Source organism: Centrocercus urophasianus, unplaced genomic scaffold, assembly GCF_019232065.1.
Source record: "Centrocercus urophasianus isolate 14NV4802_14NV808 unplaced genomic scaffold, USGS_Curo_1.0 seq_12, whole genome shotgun sequence".
NCBI classification, from domain to species: Eukaryota; Metazoa; Chordata; class Aves; order Galliformes; family Phasianidae; genus Centrocercus; species Centrocercus urophasianus.
Genome location: NW_024884364.1, coordinates 31,871,387 through 31,889,521, shown reverse-complemented (window position 1 = coordinate 31,889,521; position 18,135 = coordinate 31,871,387). Strand labels below are relative to the sequence as shown.

Genomic DNA, 18,135 nt, shown 5'->3' with positions numbered 1-18,135 from the left:
AGTTGTTGACAGCAACCCTCAGACTATGCCCATTCAGCCAATTATTTATTTACCTAATAGACCAGCCTTGTGCTTCTACTATATAGAATAAAATAGAATATTATCATTTTCATTACATTAATTGTAATATCCAATGGTAATTTTTTTTTTTCTACTAAGCAGTTAGCAGAATAATACTTCTACATACTTTACGATTTTGAATAAATAAATTTTAAATAAATAACATTTGTTGGTGATTTGTCTTGTCCGCCTACTGTTGTTATATTCGTTCAAAGGTGCCACTTTTACTGTCTGTATAACTTTCTTGCGTAGAATTGGCTAAGAACTTTAATTTATATAGCAACTGAAAGTAAGGTTTTTTCCCAAAGCAAGAACAGTAAGTAGAAATGACAATCCTCTTCTGAATGGAAATATCTTAAATTGTAAATAAAAAACTAAAAGTGTATATTATTTTCAAATACATGTGCAAAGTCAACATATCAATATTTAAAAAAATATATACATTTACTTTTATATTCTCAAAATTGACATTTTCTGCAAATGAAAACCTGCGTAATTTCCCAGAATCTACCCAATTCCCTTCCTCTTCTGTAATGCAGTGAGCAGAGGTATTTAATGAGAAGTTTTTGCCCTTGTTTTAAAAGTTGACTCTTGCCAATCTGTGCAAACAGGAGGAGAATGTATAGATATTGAGTTTAAGATGAAGTTAGGGTTTTCCCAGAAATTATTCTCTTAATATTACGTTTTTGAGAGCCCTGTAACTGTAATACTTAAGTGTTTCGTTTGAAATATATCATTGCTACCAGAGCCACAGTTTTCAAAGGAACAAGAGCTCTTTGCAAGCATCAACACCACGCGAGTGAGGCTGAACCTGATTGGTTGGAATGATGGTGGCTGCCCCATCACTTCTTTCACCCTGGAGTACCGGCCCTTTGGGACAACAGTCTGGACAACTGCTCAGCGAACATCTCTGTCTAAATCCTACATACTATATGACCTCCAGGAGGCAACTTGGTATGAATTGCAAATGAGGGTTTGCAACAGCGCTGGCTGTGCAGAGAAACAAGCCAAATTTGCAACTCTCAATTATGATGGCAGTAAGTATATCTTTTTAGTAACATGTCTGAGGCATTGTTTTTATTCTAACTTCTTACGTGATGTTTTTCCTTATGTCTTCCTGTCTGCTAATCCTTTTTAAATCTGGTTAGCCATGCTGACAGAGGAGTGACAGTCTCAAAGATGTAAAATGCCTATAGATTTCATGACAGTAGGCTGACAGACAGAAAAGAGGGATTGTTTATTTGTCCTTGCTGAGAAAATTTTCCAGTACCAAAGTCAGTTGACTATGAGACACGTCACCGTAAGACTGCAGGTGTCAGTAGTTCCAGTGCACACAGAGGCATGTATTTCATGCATCTGTTCCATGAAGTTTTTTTTTTTCCATACAGTTAGTTCCTACAGTCATTCACTATGGTGACCAGCTGCATTGCTATTCCATACAGTATACCCATTATGTGACACAACGGTGTGGCTAACTAGCTTGTCTTCCAGAAAAGCTTCCAGACAGCATTCTCCAAGGGCAAAGCAATGGCGATGCTATTATCCCTATTTACAGACAAGGGGGAGTGAAGCTAATGGCTGTGGCAGATGGCTCTGTCATGCCCAGCAATCGGGCACAGGGAATGAAGGAACTGTTGCATCCTGCCTTTCTGCCAGGGGTTACTGCCTGCCCCTGCGAAGCCAGAATGAGAAAGTGAGAGCAAATACTCCAATTTGTCAGTCACTCCAGCTCATATCCTGGCATATTTATTGGAAATGATGGTGGCACATGTGTGCTTCTGCTGACTCTATAGTAAGGAATGGCCATATTTCTGGCAAAAAGGCTGTACAGATGGCTCCAGATGGCAATCTTTTGAATTACTTTAGTGTGAACTGCCAGAGCTTTTCTGGAATGTCCAACATTGCTGTGTTGCCAGGGATATTGTGCTGCACTGTGCAGTCACTTGGCTACATCAGTACTGTTAAATTAAACAAGGCTAGTGAGCAAGTTCAAACAAGAGCTGGTAGCTGTCCAGCTACAGCACCCCAATTCTAACCATTCATAAATCTGTAGTATTAACCTGTCTTCAGTCACAGTTCTGGCCCACACTGAGCAGCACTGTCTGGGTCAATAACCTGGTACGGCTCTGGGAAGAACAGGCAATTCCCAGACAGAAGCAGCACATGAGCTGAAGGAATTGTCATATCTTGCTTTTCTGCCTGGGTTACTGCTCACCTCTGTAAAAGCCACAAAAAAAGGGCAAAAGCAAACACATCCATTTGCCAGTCACTCCACCTCTGGCTGTGAATCAAGCAGGGCTTAAATCTCTGCATCTTACATATGCTATAATGCTACCACAGCCATTGCAGCAGCAACAGGGTCCTCACACTATTTCAGAGAAAGAATAATTTTGTCCCAGCATATTTTGTCCCAGCACCAGAAGGCCTGAAAGTAACTAAGGTCCAAGTACTTCTTGTCCAAATGCTGATAGATCTTGCCAGGTAGACCTAGGACCTGTTTTATTATGTGGTAATGATGCTGTCAATAATAAGTCATTCAAATATTATGAGCTAACTTCTTTCACTTTACTAAGCTTACCCTCTGTCCTTTCCAGTATTTTTATACTAGTGACATCTAATCATTTATTTTCTACAATAATTGTCACATATATATGTCTTGGGCAGTCTTAAGCCGTAACTTAGAATGGAATAATCTGCAAATGCAGGTCTGGAATATTAAGCTTTTACTGAAAGCACTGAAATCAAACTTTCCTTAAAGTGCATTGATCTAAAAAGTGCATTGGTCTGTTTTTTCCTTAGGTGATGAGACAAAATTTGGTTTCACATATTGTGACCTACGTGGCATTTAATCTTGAGTTACTGTATGGCATCCTTAAAAGTGAGAAAATGAAACAATAAAAATGGTTGCAGCATTAAGTTCCCTGGGCCACTGCTTTTTGTCAGCTTGAAAATCTCTTATTTATGGCATCAGTGGTTTTGTTTGTCAAGCATGACTTGTCAAGACTATATTGTTCCATAGAGAGGCAGTTTGATCTCAAATAATGACCACAAGGTTGAGAGGAGAAAATGAGTGGAAAAGCAAATTCCAGTTTCCAAGTGTTCCAAATTTGTTAGGTTTGATGCAGAACTGAAATGATAAGTTCATCCATAATTACCATATTATTATGTGTATTCCCACATAAAGAATTTTATGGAAGAGCTATTTCAGTGCTTCTAAAATAAAAGATATCTCTACAGAGTCCCAGCTTACTATTCATTCATTCTTGATACACTGTGTAGGCTTAAAGGAGCTTCAAAGCTGGAAAATAGTGTCCGATTAGAAATAAACATTTTCTGCAAGTAATTCCTGCAGAATCTTTGCTTTCATAGAGTGAATTTTTCTTTCCTGAAAACCACATGTGGAAACCTTTTGGCCAACACTTACTTTTGAGTGCCAACCTTACTTCTGCCACTGATTTCTCTTGTGATGTGAGCTTAGCCCCTTCCAGCTTCTAGGGGTCACTGCTGCCCTTAAGGTAAAGCACATAGAAGAATGGGTCTTTGAAGATTAGATAATGCTCCTGTGGATGCTTGAGGGTACAAAATGCTAAGAACAAGTCAGGAACATTAGCAGTCTTAGGTAAAGCCTTCACAAACTCTGTAGAAATCCTTGAGTTACATCCTCTTTCAGTCAATCTGTTTGAACTGCAGTAGCTGGCTATTATCTGCACTAGAGCTCCTGAGAAATATCGTGGCTGTGTATTGTTAGCCTGAAATCTCTTCATGGAGAACTGGGTCAAAAGGTTAATGACAGATCTATGTGCAGATCTTTGCTTTCTGTTCATAGATATTTCAGCTAACCACTTTCAGCTTGCAGAATATTGTGACCTCCTTGCCCTTTGTTTTTCAGAACATTTGCACTGGACACTTAAGGAGATATTTTTAGCACTCTGCAACTGTAGTATATGGCACTGCAAAGCAGCTTCCTGACTCAGAGATCAGCTACTCAGTAGCCTGACATTAAATCAGATCAGCTTGGTAGCTGCACTAAGCTATGCTAATTGATTCTCACTCACCAGGGGACTTCCTAGTGTGAAGAACAGTCAGGACACTGGAAAACTCATGACAGATCTAAAGTCACATGAAGCAGTGGGAGCAAATTGGGTCAGTAACATTCATATTTCAGCTCCTATGAAGCACCAGTTGGGCAGACTAACAAAGGCTGATGATTAATTGACCTGAAATTAAAAATAAATGCATAAATGAATGAATGAATAAACAAATAAATAATCCCAATTTGTTTGAGACTTTTTTTCTGGGAAAACCTTTCATTTTTCTACTCTTACCATAAAGTAGGAGGACAGACAACAAATATCGAAATGGTGCTTTCTATGTGGATGGTAGTTTTAGGTTATGGTAATTCTTAATTCAGTTGCTGTTCATCTGCACATGAATAATGTGAAGGATACATAAACTTGAAGTTTTTTCTTTCTATTAAGTTGTAAGTAGTGGTATAAGGTTTACTTTACTTAGAAGATCTATGCAAAATAATATTCACTTGCCTAAATACTTAAGGTTTAGCTGAAATTGAAGCCACTTGATTGAATCAAAGTGTTAGGAAGATCAAGACACAATTTTAGGTAATACTGAACCCAGCAGTCTTTAGTCAACTGTCTGTGTGACTATAATTCAGTACAATTTGGCCCTTTAATATTCAAGGAGATTTAGGGAAAGTTATTGCTTTTCATTCAGGAGTTCATTGTTCTTTCATTTCTCCATCTAATCCCTTTCTTTGCTTTTAGAGTAGTGCCAAAATGGTTTCTCAGTTAAGAAGAAAAAATCCTACTGTTTGTTTATTCCAAACCATGGAAAATTAGAAAAATATTCAAATTGTAACTGTAAGAAAATGTTTTCTTTGGAAGTACCTGATATGGATGGTTGTAGCTTTTCTGTTTATCTCCATCTCTTGAGGGAGCTACTCTTCTCACTATATGCAACTCAAACAGTTCTTCTTTAAAAGAAAAAAACAAACAAAAGCAAAACAAAACAAAAAAAAAAAAACATGCAAAAGAATTCATATTTCCAATGTACTGCTTTGTTTCCTCCACTTCCCTTCCCTCCCCTCCCCTCCCCTCTCCTCCCCTCTCTCCCCTCTCCTCCCCTCCCCTCCCCTCCCCTTTCCTCTCCTTTTCCTACTGTATGGTCCATAATGGGATATAGCTATGCCACACAATACAGCAATTAAAATGTAAAAAAGGATGTGTCTGTTTTTCTATCTCATCTTCCTATCCTTTTAGGAAGCAAGTAGCCAATTTTATGTTTCAGTAGCTGGTTAAAATTTAATAGCTTCCATCGACAGTCATCACAGTTCACAATACTTGTGTATTTCTATCCATTTCAAAGAAATCTGCATTTTATAGCCTCATTTGTAGTTGCATGCAGCAGTTTAGTACTAATCAGGAAATGGGCAAGAAGGCTTGCATAACTAAACAGCCTTCCAAAGAAAGTGCTGTATTCTTCTCACGTCCTTTAGAAATAAAGGAAAAAATAGGAAAGTTCAGGTATTACGTATTACTAGGAAGCCAGGTATATTCAAAATGCAAATATGTCCCAAAATGAAAAAGTGAGCTGCCTGCCAATGGAAGTACTCTGTAGATTCATTTCCCTCATGTCAGTCTCAAAATTTGCACATTCCTATCCAGTTTTGGTCTTCTGTTTTATTGATGAATGTAACATCAGACACTCTGTAATGAATTAGCATCAGATTGCCCATCTGAATCTAAGATCAGTAGTGCTGCTGAAACCCTAAGATGTGATGATAAAGGAATATTTCTGGGTAGAGGATTCATGTGATGTCTTTAGCACAAAGTGTGTGTTGTCATACATGTCCCTTACAAAGAAAAGCCAAGCAGAGAGCATAAATCTCTTACAGCAATGCTATTTTTCTGTTCTAAGAAGTAATATAGGCAGGTACCAATTCTGAGATCTCTTACAACTTTGTAGTGATATAATGTTACTTAAAAATTGATTGCAACATTGTCTGTGCAACAAACATGGACTTCTGATAATCAATCTGCAGTCAATGGCGTACACACCTGCAAGACCGATTATGCATGCATGACCACTACACATACAAGCATTAGCATCCATCTTGAATATGATAAGTCCTTCTTAATGCTTTGCATGTGGTGAAAGCATATAGCATGCTATATTTCCTGAGAACTCAATATTTTGTCTCTATTAATAAGCATCTAATGTCATGATACTGTTTCCAGGTACAATCCCTCCACTTATTAAGTCAGTTGTGCAAAGTGAGGAGGGACTGGCAACCAACGAAGGGCTAAAGATGCTGGTGACCATTTCCTGTATCTTGGTTGGGGTCTTACTGCTTTTTGTGATGCTGCTGATTGTGCGGAGAAGGAGGAGGGAGCAGAGGCTAAAGAGGCTGCGAGGTAAGATGAGCACTGTGTCACTTTCTTCCTATGTGTGCATACTCACCGAACATGAAAGTACAGGTGGCACTGCATGTTACCAAATGGTATCCCCACTGAGCAGTATTTTCCTGTAAAGCATATTTTTTAAATATATATTCCATCTATTTTTCTGTATTCCATATATTTTTTTAAATACATTTTCCATCATTTTTATTTTATACTCTGGTTGGAAAAAAAAAAAAAAGACTCCTGTGTCCATTGGTATTATTTTGCATGAAGGAAGGGAAAGTAGTTCTCATGGCTGATGTTCTCTCCCCTCCCCTCCCCTCCCCTTCCCTCCCCTCCCCTCCCCTCCCCTCCCCTCCCTCTTTTCCCTTTGAGTGCTCTAAATAAACTAAAATCATATTTTTGAAGTGTAAAATCAGGTGTTCTGAAGATGAAGGGATTTCAGATTTATACCAGATAGTATCAGTGATTCCAGAATTACAAAATTAAAGTAGGGTAGAAAGCACATCCCTATTCTATTATATTATCCTGTATTTTTCTCTATGATGTATTATACTAAAACTATTACAACTTTTTAGTGTTCGTTGACCTGTCATTGTCACTGACATGTTATTTTCTCTAATCTTTATTCAAAATCATGTTTCTTGTGTAAATAAGCCTTAGATATGTAATTTACTCCTCTGTGTTGATCTTCTAGTAAATGCTGCCAGTTGAGCCCAGTGAGGTGTTTGGAGCTTGTACTCTGCCACTTCTGTTATTGGTCATCTCAGTTTTGCAGTAGCACACGATAATAAACATTACACTGAAAATATCTGGAAAAAAAGCCACCCAAATCACAAACTGAATAAATAGCAACATCATTAATCATCCACAAACATAATTCTGAGAGTTTCCAAGAACCACCAAAATGCTTAGTTATTCATATTTTAACCAAAATATGCTTATGATATTAAAACCAGAGTCAATCCTGGGTATTCCTTCTCACCTTAGCATCTGTTCTTCTCTCTTTTGGGTCTCATTTGTCTCTTGTAATAGTATTTTGGATATTTTTGCAACAAGGACAGAGACACAGAGCCCCCTAGGCATGGATAAATTCGTAGATCAAAGAGGACAACTAGCCTTATAGTTTAGATACTGCTCTGGAAATTAGGGCATTTTGATTCTTTAGCTTGTTGTATAATAACTTTCTCATTTGAAATCTTTTAATTCATTTACCTCTGAGCAATACTTTTTCATTAAATAACTGGTGGGGTAGCGGTGATGAAAATGCTATTATCTTATCTTCTCAGAAATATTGTGTAATTCCATCCAGTAATGAGCAGGATATTTTGAGCAATTTGGCTCCAGGAAATCATGGTTCTGCACATGTGCTTTTTTCTTAAATTCTTGAGTTACAGTCACTTAAGGAAGGCTGATGATCACTGGCCAGTAGCTTTGCATAACTTATCTGAATGATTTCCTTTCTGAATATAGGAATTTAGAAAAATAAATTCTGTTAAACATAGACAGTAACAAAAAAAATCCTTGCTACTTTTGAGAGTCATCAGTAATTAATTACCATTTCTGTAAAGCTACATCTCAGTTCTTATCTGAATTTTTCAAGCTATGGCTCAAAATTGCAACCATTTCATTCCATTATACTTCTGTCTGTCAGATAGGGACAGAAGTTCTTTTGTGTCACATTTTAGATCTTTAGTGATATTCTTTTTATACAGTAGTGATCAAGTGATTTCTTAATATTTTCAGTGGAAAGCTAAACAGATGTTGAATTTTTCTCTGTACCTATCCCATCATGTATTAATTTTGTGGATTTTCCCTGGTTCTGCTGTAATCTCCTAGTAATTTTCCTCTTCTGTATATGCTAGAAATGAACTTAGTATTTTAGAAACAGACGATCAGCACCAGATAAGGAGGAAAAGTCTTTCTTCTTTTACCTTATGTTCATCTCTACATTTAACTTCTGATCCATTAAGATCATCCTTCAGTTCTCTAATTACAGTACAAAAGGATAACATTCCCCATTGTATAGCTAAGGCTTGTATTTTTGATATATATCACCACATGCTAATACAGCTAAGTCACTAGCCTACTAGTGACTTGTTATCTTCATTGTGTTCTAGCAAACTTGTTTGTGTCATTTTTTAACATTTATCAGACATTATCTTATTTACTTTGAGACTGAGGAAAGTACCAACAATGTCCTATGATATATGAGAAAAATATACACTCTGCTTAAAATTATATTTTGATATTTATCAATCTGTGTGTTGGAAATCATATACGATGGGTAATTTTTTGCATCATGCATTCCTAGTAAAATCACAGAATCGTAAAGTACTTTGAGGTACCAAAACTTTAATATGCAGAAAAATAAATATAATATTTAGAAGTTATCTAATCCCATTTCAGCGGGAGTATTTTCAATATTATTAAATGTTGAGAATTTTATTATCATAAAAATACAGTCTTATCTTGACATGCTATATTCATTGATCTTAATTATTCAGACTACTTTCATTGATTCCAACAAGCTTCATATCAATTTTTTCCATCAGTTTATCCACTCCTAAGATCAGATTGATAATAATTGTTTGTTGGGTTTTGTGGTTTTTTTTTGTTGTTGTTGTTGTTTTGAAGAATGACTTATTATTAACCATATTTTGCTCTTCTGGAGAATATTTCATGTTCTGAAAGTCCTAATCACAATCAAGATGGCTGTTTCAGAGAACCCCTTATTAGGTTATCTAAAAGCTCTTGTTTGTGTGTTTTCCTGACCTCCTAGCTATTAAAAAAAAAAGTTTTACTACAGTAGTTCTCGTGTTCAACTTCCTCCTGAATTGGTTTTCGAATGGAAAATATCTTGTTATTATCACTCCATATGAAACACCCAGTGGTGTTTCTTGAGGCACAGGGCTAATTTTTCCTAAATCATGATATTAAATCCATCAGTTGCTTTCCTTCAGTCTACATCGGAAATAACAATTTAAACCATGGGTTTTTATAAAAGATATTATACAAGTTACAAATGTAATTCTTGCAATTGAGGCTCTGAGAGATGTGTTTTCTTTGAATGTGCTTGACAGAAGGAACGGGAATTGCAGATTTATTTTCTGTACATTCTTCATTCAGACTTGCAGATCTGTTCTTTCAGCCGAGGGTCATGGTTTCAGTTTCTGTGGAGTAAATGTAACACAAGAGCAGTAGTCTTTCCATTTTTAATCTTTTTGTTTCTTGTTCTAGCACACTGGAACAAATAAATCTTTGTCCTCCTCCTGTGCCACATCTAGTAGGACTTATTTGTCCAGGAACACTCATTTCAGAAGGAAAATCTAGTTTTCAGCAAAGCCCTTATTTTTTACCCAATTCAGTAGTTCCACAAGACAAGGCACAAGAGTATGAATTGACTGCTGGAGTTCATGAAACAGTGGAGCAGATCAATTAGAACAGATAAACCCTATGACTTACTCTCCAGTATTGACCTCTGAAATAGTTTTCCTGTTGTCATTACTCTCATCTTAATCCAAGCAGAAAGTGTCAGTGCAGGGTGGCAGTTCAAAAGTGGCAGCATGCAATTGGAAACTCTATTGTGGACCCTAGTTTCTCTCCCAAATGGCAAACCAAACGTGTTAAGCATTTTAAAGAAGTGAATGGAAGTGAGGGCTGTTGTCTGGTCTGTGTCCAGTAAAGGCACTGTTATCTTTACTAATGCTGCTGTCCACTGTAACAACTTGCTTAGAAAGATAAACTCTGCTGAATTCAGTATTTTATTTTCTGCAATACTTTTACATTCAGATATTGACATGTAACATACTCTTTCATGACGCCTCATTATTTTGGTTGGTGATGCACAGACAATATCCTTTGCATTTCTGTGAGAAGGAATATGTGTAAATGTGCATTTGAATATTAGTCACATGTAAGTGATAGCTTGACATCTTTCCCAGATACAACATGGATCATAGCTGTATGCTGCGTGGCTTCTGAGAATGTACTAGGGAAGTTGTTTCAATCATAGGGAAGAAGCACAAGAGTGAACGTACCTGTGCAGATCCTCAGAAAGTTTTCACCAAAGTGAGCGTTTTCTTCTGTGCTGTTCACCCAAAGCATTCTGACAATCTAGTCAGTACAGCTGAAGAACTGCATTACACACTTCAGAGCTCTGGAATTCTTACATTTTTATACCATTTATGGTTGGAATAAAAAAGAAAAAAAAAAAAAAAAAAAGAACAACTTGGACCTGGACTTTTTATTTATTTGTTTATTCTTTGACAGATCTAACTCCACTTCTGGATCCTTTGAAGTCAGTAGCCAAATTGTCTCGGATGTTATTTGGGAGCAGCAGCATGCTGGTAGCTTGGTTTATGACTGATGATAAAGATGTTGTCATCTTTGTATCATGCTACTTAGTACCACTTAGAAGAGTGTTCACAGAAAAAGCCAATCCAAAACAGTATGAAAAACAGAAAGTCTGTATGCCTAAATGGAGTACTGTTTGGATAAGATCAGACAACATAAAGAGCCCTTCCCTTCAGTAAGAATTTTCCATTCTTTGTGCTAAAAAGGGATAAGGGAAGATTAAAAAGAAAGGAATGAAATAAGCAGACATAGAAGGAACACAGAATTTCAGCTGCTACATTAATAGGTGAGCTATAAAACCTAAGACTGGCAGGCTGGCACAGCATCAGAGCAGAATACAGAACGTTATTAGAAGATATTTTGTTACAAATGAAAAGAGCCCTTTGTTCAGTCCTTTTAAGAATTAATATAAATGTAGTCAGAGTGATACATTAAGATGGTGACTTGTTTTTGCCTGCAATCTCTGAATTTTAAAGGCGAGATACTTAATGATATTACTAGTAAGGAAATTGCAGTAGGTGTAGGAGACTCAAGAAGTAATTAATGAATAAAAAGAGTTTCAGAAGTGAGAGCAAGAAGACAAAGACAAATTCAGTAAATGTCTTTGAAGATGCAGGTAGATTTACAAGCAGGAATTAAGAGAAGTTGTTCAAAGTTTCAAGTAACTGTAGAGTTCCTTCAATATTTGGGACTTGAATGGTTTTCTTCTCAGATTTGCTTCACTTGGTTGCACAGAAGGCTGCTTTGTTACTGTGTGATACTGTTACTTAAGGACTCTGAACTCAGCAGTTTTAAATGAGTTTGTGTAGTTGCAGACTGTAGGAGAGCAAAGTATAGCTCTCTTTTTGCCAATTAATATCACAGCAATCATTACTTGTGTTTGATGAAATTTCACAGGAAGCTACTCAAGGAATACTGGGTGAACCAACTTTCAGCTGTGTCCTTTGATCTGATATTCACCGGAATATTGATATCCCCACAGGTTTTTATGTTAATAACAGCAGCAATGACAACAACAGGAATATTTCTCCTTCAGCAATGCCTCATTCTGCAGTGCTGCTCCATGTGGGAATAAGCTATCTCCTGTTCAGTGTACAGTCTTCTGATGACCCAGAAGTTGTTTTGAATTATTACTCGTGGAAAAGCATTCATACCTGAGAGCAACCAAACAAGCTGACTCCTTGGAGACCTCCCTTGCTTAAACCTCCATGCAGTCGGGTTTGGTTTGAAAATGGCAGACCGGCAATTGCTCATCCAGATCAGCTTCTGCTCCAGCCCAGTGATGGACGTCAGCATTTCTGTCTTCTTCACTCACTCACTTGCTAACCATGGCATGAAGAAACAGTCTTGTTAGTTGTTCAGCTGCCTGCCTCCACTTCTAAAGAGTATCTGCAGTTTTTTCTTTTTTATTCTATGCTTGCTTCAAATATGGCAGGTGTTAGCACATCTCTGAGCATTTTCAGTGCAGTTGGGGAATTAAACAGGACTCTTTTGGGGCAAGAAGTTATAATGTACTGAAATGCAGTTTCAAAAAGAAATAGGGTTTTTTAGAGACATTTATCTTTGTTACTGATCTGAGAATTGACAGTATTTTTATACATGGCTGATTCAAGTAACTCCTAGTAATCTGTCTATCAAATAGATTTTCATTTGTGATGTAGATTGATGTCAGCCTGACATCTCTTCTGTTTTCTTCTAGATGCAAAGAGTTTGGCTGAAATGCTCATGAGGTAAGAACAAATTTAAAGTTTTTAAGTTGGAAAATGTCTGTCAGCTATGGCACTGCATTTAAACATTATTTAGAGACCAAAGAAGTAAGTCTTCTATTGCTAAAACCTTTCTCAAAACACACAACTTGGCTGTTTGCTAAGAACTAAGACACACTGATAGTTAGAAATAGAGGAAAAACAATAGTGGACAGTATCTGTGAATGTGAATACATCAGTAAAAAAAGATGAGAACTATAGTATTAGTAGATTAAATTACAGAATATATGCAGGTCCATTTAGACATTTTTTCCTGTTCAGAAAAACATCTTCATAATATGTGCCAAACTAATTGCTCTTAAGAATCACAGAATCACAGAAACACCAAGGCTGGAAAAGACCTACAAGATCACCCAGCCCAACCATCCACCTATCACAAGTACTTCTCACTAAACCGTGTCTCTCAACACAAAATCCAAATGTTCCTTGAACACCTCCAAGGTCGGTGACTCTACCGTCTCCCTGGGCAGCCCATTCCAGTGCCTGACGACCCTTTCAGAGAAGTATTATTTTCTAACGTCCAGCCTAAATCTCCCCTGGGGCAGCTTAAAGCCATTCCCCCTGGTCCTATCACCAGTTACACGAGAGAAGAGGCTGACCCCCAGTTCACTACAACCTCCCTTCAGGTAGTTATAGAGAGCAATGAGGTCTCCCCTGAGCCTTCTCTTTCCAGACTGAACAATCCCAGCTCCTTCAGCCACTCCTCAGAAGGCCTGTGCTCAGGATGTGAAACTATCCAAACTTTTCAGTTATAGTTATGTAATATTTCAGTTATATTATATAGCTGCTTATACCCTAAGGTATATAAGAGCAGAAAATCCACTTATTTTTCAATTCTGTTCCATCAGTTCAGGAACCAGAAATCTAATTCAGTTGTGGAATTGCAGCAGAATGACTGTTCTGGCATCTCAGTTTCTTTAGAGATGGAAATTTCATATCTTCAGTGTTTACTGTTTTGTCTGGGGAAAACACTGAGCATTTAAAACTGATGCATGTATTTGAAAATGAGATCAACAAGGGTTTCTAAGTTCAAGAGATCTTTGGTTGCTAGAAAATCTTTTTACTTTTAAGCAACACATTGAGAATGTCACAGATATTTTGTCAAATGAACTGTACTAACCTATGACAAATTTCATCTTCTACTGTAAGAATACACTTGCCCAAGATATGGTGATAGATGGTTTTAGTGTGAATTCAGCTCTGTGCCATCAGTCTGCAGATACACGTGCATAGTCCCATTGATTTTAACAAGACCGGTTGTGAAGGTCAGGTCATGCTGTTCCTATTTGCAAGTTAGAGACCTGCTAGCAGTAGATTGCACATTTAAACAACTTCAAGAAGATGTGCTGTGATATATTTTCATGCCCTCCCAAAAAAGCACAGTTTAGCATATGCATTGTGTCTGTTCCCTAAAGAAACCTTGTATGGTCTGGTAATAGAACTACTGGATGAAGATATTCAGTCCCAGTGACAACTACACATAATATCTCTGCAATACTGGTAAACCTCTGCCTTAGCCCTGCTTAGCCCCACCAGTCTTACCATCTCTTCTGGAAAGCCATTTCAGAGTCTCATTCCTCTGATGCTTAGAAAACTATTAAACTTCCAGCCTAAATGGCCCATTTTCCCTCTGCCAGTGCTACCGTGAACTTACAGAGTTTTTTACCCTCACCACCTGATACACTAGGAGAGCAGTTGGATCCTTTCCCAGTCTTTGGCTGAGAGCTGTCCTTCTGCATAGTCGTCTACCTCATATCTTGGATCTTTCAAAGTGATGCTGTTCTGGGGAGCTTTCCACAGGCTACATTCTCAGTTGATTCTGACACAGCTATGAAATAACTATAATCCAAACCTGAGCCACCAGCCATCATTAGATCATGGAATTTACAGAACTGTGAGGGCTGGAAGGGACCTCTAGAGATCATCGAGTCCAACCTCCCTGCAAAGCAGGCCCCCTACCACAGGCTGCACAGGTAGGCGTGTTCCTGACTATTCAGTATATTTACAGTCAAAGGATAATAATGCTCCAAAGCACTTGTGACCTATTATAAATCTCCTTATGACTTGTATCTTTTAGATTTCAACAAGATCTGCTGTGGTACACTTATCAAGAGAGAGGGTTGTGCCTTGTTCCTTGAGTATTGGACACAACGCATTCCTGCTTGCTAGGAAGGGCTGAGGGATAGGGAGATCTGTGTTCACCTTGCCCTTTGAGGAGATTTTTATGAGTGTGTGTAAAGCAGATTAAGAACGGAGCTTTAGTCTTTGCTTTGAAAGTTGCCAGCTTTGGCTGTTTAAGTCAAATCTCTGGGGAGCAGGGTAAGCTCCAGCAGTTAGCAGTTTAACTGGAGCTGCACAACTTGTTGGCTGAGACGATACCTTAAACAAGCAAATAAAAATCCCTGCTTCTGCAAAATCATGTCTTTTTGATTATTCTTTGCAGTGAAAAGATAGATACAGACAAGTTCTTTGTAGTAGTTCTCTGTGAATTAGTATAGAAATTGATTGAGCATTCTAATTTTGAACACAGGGTGAATAATATTTTCTACCTGAATATCTTTTTGTCTGTTTGTTTACATGATTTAGTTTTCCGTATATTTTTACAACCACCAATGTAGATATTAAGAAGCAGTGAGGTGTTTAACTCTGCCAGCATGGAGAATGACTTTATGTAGTGCCACATTTAATCCCTTTACATATCTGATGTGTTCTAAAACTCCACTGTGCATACAGACGCTTTCAGTCACTCAGATCAGTATTTTTTTTTATTACAGATTTAGAAAGATTGTTTAATGAGGGGTTATTCTTTTAACACTCTTTTAAAATACATCACACACTGTATTGCTCTGGAAAAGGGCTTGTTTATCCACAGACCATACATAAAAGCTGTACCCTGTCAGACCCAAAGGAATAGGTGTTTCCAAATACCTGCCTATAATAGTGACCAAAAGCAGACTCTTCAGTAGAGTAAAAGACAGCAGCAAGTAAATACCGACTCATTTCCTGGACAAAGTTCCAATCCCCAACAATTTGGAGCTCAGAGATTCATGGAAATATAGAGAATGAGCTGTATTACACGTAGACTCGTACAGAGTCTGACAGGTGAAGAATAGCTGTAGCACATTTTTAAGTTTTAGGATTCTGTATCTGTAAGTGAATGAAAACGCAGTTAGATGTGGTTCCTCCCTTCAAAGAATTAGGTGTTAGACTCCACATCCACCAGACTGTTAAAAGTTTTAGATGACTGGATTTTCCTAGGTTAGAAAATACTTGGGCACCAAACTTATATTGCAATCCTAAAAATCTCTGCTTTGCTGCCAAGTCCTGGAGGCACTTAATTGCTGTTGGCACTTCAGTTTGTTTTTTTTCTAAGCTGAAAGTTGAGCTATTATGGTCTACAGATAATCATTTAAAATTCATCGACTAGAAAGAGATAGCATGCTAATCAGCAGTAATTCTTCTTGCCACTGCCAATTGCCCGTCCTGTGTTTGGACACTCCATGCAGCAGTGCTTCTACATAGAGGAGAATTAATTAGACCAACAAGAAAGAGAGGAGAGATCACCCACGATGAGGCAAAACTCAAGATTAGAGAGAATTCTCCTGAGTGTAAAAAGGCCTGGGTTTCACTTCAGACTTGAAAGATTTTCCTTGCATTTTGTACTAAACTCTCCCTGGTACCAAGAATGAATTCAGAGTTCCCTCTGGACAGGTGAGCAGTACACCTGCAAAGATGTGGAAATGTCCTCCTGCCCTCTGTGGTCCGAACACTCATTTGTGAATGGTCGAATACTTTGCAATAGTGAGGGTGCAGAGTTTCTGCACTGCAGAAAAGCTTCTAGCTCTTACAACGATCCCGAAGTCTGCATCCTCTGAGGAAAATATGTCATTTAATCACTTTGCCTCCTATGTCTCTGGTGGGCAGACAAAGGGTGCAATGCATCTACTGGATTTGATTTTATACTGCATTAATTGTGTATGTATCTGATGTATGTATCCAATAATTATTGGATCATTGATTATTGTTTGAAATTGAATCTCATAAGTTCAGTTTTCTACTTGGTCACAGTTTTGCTGTATGATTTTGGACAAGCCCAATGTAGCCTGACTGTTGAAGGGCAGCACATTTGGTATACAGATAACGTAGGAGTTTCTGATTCTCTTAATATTTCTGTAGGTTGAGTGAAAACAAGTAGGAGAGTGGCACCTAATCCATGCAGAGACTTTGCAGAGTCTTCGAGAATATCAGCATGGAGTTTATCTGCATTTAAGAATCCTAAATGTCTGTGAAAATTTATGTGCTTAATAAGACACTGTGACTACTATTCTCCACTGATTATATATAGAGACAAGTCTGGCAGCCCTGGGTAGCTCGCCTGATATTTTGCTTCCAGAGTGATTAAATGAGGCACCAGTTGTAGGCTGAATGCATTTCAGCCATCCATCTGTAATCATGGCAATGGTGCTGCCTGATCTCTGAAAGATAGGGACATTAAAGTCCGTGAGATGCCATAGATAATGATTGTGTTGGGGAGCACAAGAGCAGTGTAACACAGGTGAGAATCAGCCAGAGATAAGCACTTGCGTGCCTTGAAGATCCTCGATGTATGTGTCACAATTTCTGACCATTGAGTGATGAGGAAATTCCTTATAAGAAGGACCTAGGGGAACCTCCCAAACCTGGAATAGCTAGGTGGAGACAGAGCAGGAAGCTCAGGCAAATTACCTAGTAATGTGGGCTCATCCAGCATACATCAAAGTACATTAAACTGCAGTATGGAGGCCCTTACTCAAGAAAGAAGTGAGCTTATCATCAAGCAGCTTAATAGTCCTCTGAAGACTCCATTTATAACAATAATTCATTGCCAAAGGGGAATTAAACTGAGTGATTTACAGCTTCTTTACACCAGAAAATGAGCCTCGCTTGAATTTTAAAGCTCTTTGATACGTGAGTACTTGGATCATACCATTAGCTCATTTAGCTCAACTTTCCTCAGCCACCCTACCTAACCAAGTATTCGGAAGTATTTCTTCTCAAAGGAGTAATTACATCTCAAAGGGCAAAAAGTTCCTGGGTTTTTAGTGCAATCTGAAAATTTCCTGGTGCAAGCTCTGTACTGGAAATGATTATAGCATTCCATTTTACTGTGCAGTTTCATTTGCTTTTAGAAGACAGCTCATTTAAGAAGTCATTTTCTGGTACACAAACTTCAAAATGAAATTGTTTCAATTTGCACAACAATAAAGCAATTGGTTTATATTCTTTTGTAGAATATTGCATCAATCAATTAGAAATAATCCATGAATGCAAGCAAGATTTGCAGTTTTACTTTCTCAACATCAATATACTGAAAACCTTTATTTATTTTATGTAATTTGTTAGTATTAATGGAATCCCTAGCAATTTATTTGCTTTTTCATTTATCAATTCTAGTGATATTTGGAATTAATCTAATGAAAAATAATGAAAATTTGAAAAATAATTAGAAATTACAATACATCATTTTCCTATCAACCTGTTCAATCAGCTACATA

General features: G+C 37.6%; 1 protein-coding gene across 2 annotated transcripts in view; it reads left to right on the top strand.

Annotated features, from left to right (window-relative positions):
- Positions 1-18,135, top strand: part of DSCAM (DS cell adhesion molecule) — a 381,453-nt gene that overhangs the window by 336,617 nt on the left and 26,701 nt on the right. The window contains exons 25-27 of one of the 2 annotated variants that reach the window (XM_042810976.1): positions 807-1,097; positions 6,315-6,491; positions 12,535-12,565. In XM_042810976.1, coding sequence (XP_042666910.1) covers positions 807-1,097; positions 6,315-6,491; positions 12,535-12,565 — 499 coding nt within the window. Of the gene's footprint in view, positions 1-806; positions 1,098-2,859; positions 2,944-6,314; positions 6,492-12,534; positions 12,566-18,135 lie in introns of those variants that run through there. The other variant, XM_042810977.1, reaches the window with a different exon arrangement.